At 33.7% G+C, this 5,399-nt stretch overlaps 1 protein-coding gene across 1 annotated transcript; it reads left to right on the top strand.

Annotated features, from left to right (window-relative positions):
• Positions 1 to 267: 267 nt before the first annotated feature.
• LOC142642762 (putative inactive chitinase-like protein LaCIC) lies at positions 268 to 2,052 on the top strand. Its single transcript, XM_075817184.1, has 3 exons — positions 268 to 729; positions 1,098 to 1,248; positions 1,466 to 2,052. Exons 1-3 carry the CDS (start codon positions 285 to 287, stop codon positions 1,857 to 1,859), a joined length of 990 nt encoding a protein of 329 aa, XP_075673299.1. The 5' UTR covers positions 268 to 284; the 3' UTR covers positions 1,860 to 2,052.
• The last annotated feature ends 3,347 nt before the right edge of the window (positions 2,053 to 5,399 follow it).

The raw sequence follows: 5,399 nt of genomic DNA, 5'->3' as shown, positions 1-5,399 counted from the left end.
GCACGCTCTGAAGTCGCGTATGAATCTACAATGAATGATGTCTACAAATTATTAATAGAATTCATATATAGAACCAGATAACGTCACCAAAAAAAAGCCGCCCACATGTTCTTCGATTTTTGTTTTTTTTGTTTATAATCACATGTTCTTCTTTTTTAAAGCTAAATTATTTAACAAGTCCAAAAACATTAAAGAGAAACAGACAAAACTTGATCCCTCTCTGCTATGCTATATATACCATTCCACTCACCATCCTCAAACATCAACTAGAAACACAAACAACTATGAAAATGAGGTTTTGTGCTTTGGTAATTTTCTCTTTGTTGTTCTCTTCATTCCAAGGAGGCTTAGCTGAGCAATGTGGTACGCAAGCAGGGGATGCTCTTTGCCCAGGTGGGTTGTGCTGCAGCCAGCATGGCTGGTGTGGCACCACAGCTGATTATTGCTGCACTGGTTGTCAAAGCCAATGTAGTAGTGATGGTTGTGGTGGTGGTGGTGGTGGTGGTGGTGGTGGTGGTGGAGAAGGAGGAGATATTGGTAGTATAATTTCAAGGGATACTTTTGATCAGCTACTACCACATCGTAACTGCGATGTTAAAAATTTCTACAATTATGATGATTTTATAGAAGCTGCAAATTCCTTTCCTGGCTTTGGCACAACTGGGGATACTAACATTCGTAAAAGAGAGATAGCTGCTTTCTTAGGCCAAACTTCACAAGAAACTACCGGTAGTTCACTTTACCATACTTATTAGTATAACTAAACAAATTGTTACATAGATCATAGATGACATGAATACCATACTATATATTGAATATTGATTGCTAAAGGAAAACATGATTTTGTCACATGCCATAGTCTATAATGATAACATTCTGTCTTTATTTTATGTCTATATGAAAGTGACTATTTTCAAGTTAATTTAAAGTGATTGCTTTTAATTGTTAATGTATTCAATGACTAAGGTCACTCATGGATTACAATTTAAAGATAAAGTGTATTATTTATATAATAATTTAAAAAAACAACAATGTCTTTGCTACATGAGTTATACAATTTTTTTTGTTTAATGAATTAATTTATGTTGTACATGTAGGGGGATGGGCAGATGCACCTGATGGCCTTTACTATTGGGGGTATTGCTTTGTTAGGGAAATAAATGGTGGAGTATACTGTGAATGGAATCCCAATTATCCTTGTGCTCCTGGTCAAGAATATTATGGCCGTGGTCCTATCCAACTTTCATGGTTAGTTCATGACCTTATAATCCACAGTTTAATGATCTAAATTTTGTACTTTAGAGTCACAATAATTTTGACAACATATTTCACATGGTAGTGTCAATGATAAATCTATATGAGAATCAATAATAATTTACTAAGTCAAAATTTTTGTCCATGTAACATTACTCTTTGTACTAAAACTATTGTCATGTACACTAAATCACTAATTATGACAATTCAGGAACTATAACTATGGGCAGTGTGGAGAAGCCTTAGGGTTGGATCTATTGAACAACCCAGACCTTGTGGCCACTGATCCAATTATTTCATTTAAGACAGCAATCTGGTTCTGGATGACTCCACAGACACCAAAGCCATCATGCCATGATGTAATCACCGGAAATTGGAACCCGTCTAGTGATGACATTGCAGCTGGTCGGTTTCCTGGTTATGGTACCACCACAAACATTATCAATGGTGGCCTTGAGTGTGGTCAAGGTTGGAATGAAAGGGTGGAGGGCCGCATTGGATTCTATAAGAGGTATTGTGACTTTCTTGGAGTTGGCTATGGTGACAACCTTGATTGTTACAACCAAAGGCCTTTTGGAAATGGACTGTTAGTGGACACAATGTAATTCAATAATCCAAAACTCTGAATCTAGATTACTAGATTTAGTTTGTGGACACCATGTCCTTGTCCTAGCTTTCTAAATTACTTGGTATTACCTTGTAGTCTTGTGGTTTAGATGAAGAATAAAGATCCTCTGATAGGTTAATCGAGGGTTTGATGCGAAGACAGATATGAATGTTACTATTAATATTAAAAGGAATGTTTTTCTTTCTCACTTAATGAAGTAATACATAACTATGCTCTCCGAAAAAAGAAAAAATAAATTTACACAAATGTTAAAAGTAATTAAAGTGGATTAGAGCATTCCAACAGACTAGGTAAATGCAAAATCCTCTCTAATTTAGGGAGTAAAACCAAAAAAATGTTGCTCCAACAGTCTCAGTCACTTTATAGTACAAGAACAGTCACTCTTTTGGTCTAGAATGCTACTGCTTATTGACAAAAAAAGAACATTAACTGAAAAAAAAAAAAATAACACAACCCAATTAAAATATTCAAGTTTATTTCATCGGAAACAAATCTCAATCAACCTCTTTTCTCTCAAACGTCTCTAAACTCAAGAGGGAGACACAGTCAACACAAATCATAAATAAAATCTTGTTCTCATAAACCTAATCAAAGTAGGGGGAAGAAGAAGAAGAAGAAGACAGAAACCGATCTGTGATCTGATCATTTGGGCTGCATGTTCTTGGCTGTGGCATGGAGGACAATGGACTAGACGATTTGGCTTTGTACAGTGGAGGCCGAGTGCTGGAAATAAGTTCTGTAAAACTTGTCAAGGCTATTGAAGTTTTGAAGAGACAGAAAGGTTTTATTCCATACTTGTACGCAACAATTGTTGCATAATGGGTTATGTGGCAGTAAAAAGAAAGCAACATGTGTTCAAGAGTTATGATCAGGTGGATCCTTGGACACATGTTACTTTCTTTTTATTGCGACATAACCCATTATGCAGCAATTTTTTGCATACTAGTATGTAGCAAAGCTTTTCCCAAAATATCAAAGTGCTCTATCTTTTGTGTCATTGTGTTTGAGAAAAAAACGTGTGATAAAGACTAAAGATAATGACCCTATGCTTTTTCTTTATTATTATTATTTTTTGGGATACGAAAATTTAGAAAGTGGTAAAGATTAATTTTTTTTTTTAGAATGAGGTGGTAAAGATTAGTTCATTAAGAGTTTAGTAATAATAATAATCCAAAATCACTAAAGAAAGAAAAGAATAATAATGATCCAAAAAACAAAAAAACCCCGCTAAAAATTAATGAATAAATCCATTCCAAATTGTATACATTGGATTCTCATAAAAAAAAAAAATTGTATACATTGATAAATTTCAAAACTAACATAGATTTGATTAAAATTAAATTACATAGAATTTTTAAAGGACTTGCACAAGACTAACATAGATTTGATAGACTCAAAATTGCAATAAAGACTAACATATGTAATAACGCGAGCAAGAAAGTTAATTTTAGATGCTCATATGACTTGCTATATCGTTGTTGCAAGTGCTCCACGAGATCCAATTAAATGGTCCTATGATGGTTTAAAAAGTATGAACACTCAAATAAAATAAAGATTGTCGGAAAATATAATTGTTGGGATATATAAAAAATATAACTATGGGAAATTTGAAAAATATAATAGTTGAGAATGAATAAAGGAAAATTTTAAAAAAAAATGATTAAAAAAAGAATAAAAAAAGCTTAAAAATAAATATGGAATAAAGGAAGAAATGATATTTAAATGAGATGAAAAAATGATAATTTGTTGAAAAGTGTATTTGAAAAAATAAATAAACAAAAGGCAAAAGTAATTTTTTACTCTCCAAAATTGCAGTGTGTTATGCACCACTAAGAAACATTCAATGAATTAAGTGGGCAAACTCTAGAGAAAACTTTTTACAAAATAGCAGCTCACTTTTCGCGATGGAACCAAACCCAACTCCACTAGTAACTTGTGCCTAACAAAATGTAAAAATGGCCCTTCATCCGACCTCTATTGTATGCTATGGGTTCACTCTTTAAAAAGATGAATGAGCCCCTATTTTTGCAACAATAAATGATCTGCCATCTATTAAGTTCTATGTCACACACATGGAAAAATTTTCTTTATTTTGATCTTGCCATATAAAACTTTGTTTAGCTAAAGAGTTTATTAAATGACAATCTCCCGACTGTTTAGCAAATCTATTTTGTGTTGCAAGCAAGTGTGATAAGAAAAAAGGGAATTCTACGGTACCCACTAATAAGTAACCTGCTATACCAGGATACTTTTTTTTTTTTTTTTTTTTCACATTTGACAGTTTCATCCTCACATTATACAATTCCAACATCACATGTGGCAGTTATTTTCTCACATTTGGTGGTTCCTTTACTTTTTTCCTCACATTTGATGGTTCAATCCTCGCATTGTGTAGTTCCAATATCACACGTGATAGTTCTTTTCTCACATTGTGTGGTTTCCTTACTTTTTTTTTCTCACATTTGACAATTTCATCCTCACATTGTGCGGTTCCAACATCATATGTGACAGTTCTTTTATCACATTGGGTGGTTCTCTTACTTTTTTCTCACATTTGACGGTTCCATCCTCACATTGTGTAGTGCCAATATCACATGTGACAATTCTTTTATTACATTTGGTGATTCCCTTACTTTTTTTCTCATACTTGACCGTTTCATCCTCATATGGTGCAGTTCCAACATTACATGTGACAGTTCTTTTCTTATATTGGGTGGTTCCCTTACTTTTTTTTCTCTCATTTGACGATTTCATCCTCACATTGTGCAGTTCCAACATCACATATGACAGTTTTTTTCTCACATTTGGTGGTTCCCTTACTTTTTTTCTCTCACATTTGACGGTTTCATCCTCACATTGTGCGGTTCCAATATCACATGTGACAATTCTTTTGTCACATTGGGTGGTTTCTTTATTTTTTTCTCACACTTGACAGTTCTATCCTCACATTGTGCAATTCCAACATCACATGTAATAGTTCTTTTCTCACATTTGGTAGTTTCCTTACTTTTTTCTCACATTTGACAGTTTCATCCTCACATTGTGCAATTTTAATGTCACATGTGACAGTTCTTTTGTCACATTTAGTAGTTCCCTTACTTTTTTTTTTTCCACATTTAACGGTTTCATCCTCACATTGTGCAGTTTCAATTTCACAGTTCTTTTATCACATTAGGTGGTTCCCTTATTTTTTTCTCATTAGGTGTTTCCCTTACTTTTTTCTCACACTTGACGATTCTATCTTTACATTTTGCAGTTCCAACATCACATGTGACAGTTCTTTTCTCACATTTGGTGGTTCCCTTACTTTTTTTTTTTCCACATTTGATGGTTCCATCCTCACATTGTGTAGTTCCAACTTCACATATGACAGTTCTTTTGTTACATTGGGTGCTTCCCTTACTTTTTTCTTACATTTGACGGTTCCATCCTCATATTGTGTAGTTCTAATATCACATGTGACAATTCTTTTGTCACATTTGGTGGTTTCCTTACTTTTTTTTTCTCACATTTGACG

The sequence above is a fragment of the Castanea sativa genome, chromosome 7 (genome assembly GCF_040712315.1).
Source record: "Castanea sativa cultivar Marrone di Chiusa Pesio chromosome 7, ASM4071231v1".
Lineage (NCBI taxonomy): Eukaryota > Viridiplantae > Streptophyta > Magnoliopsida > Fagales > Fagaceae > Castanea > Castanea sativa.
Note: the sequence above shows the minus strand (reverse complement) of the source record. Positions and strands in the feature narration are given on the sequence as shown.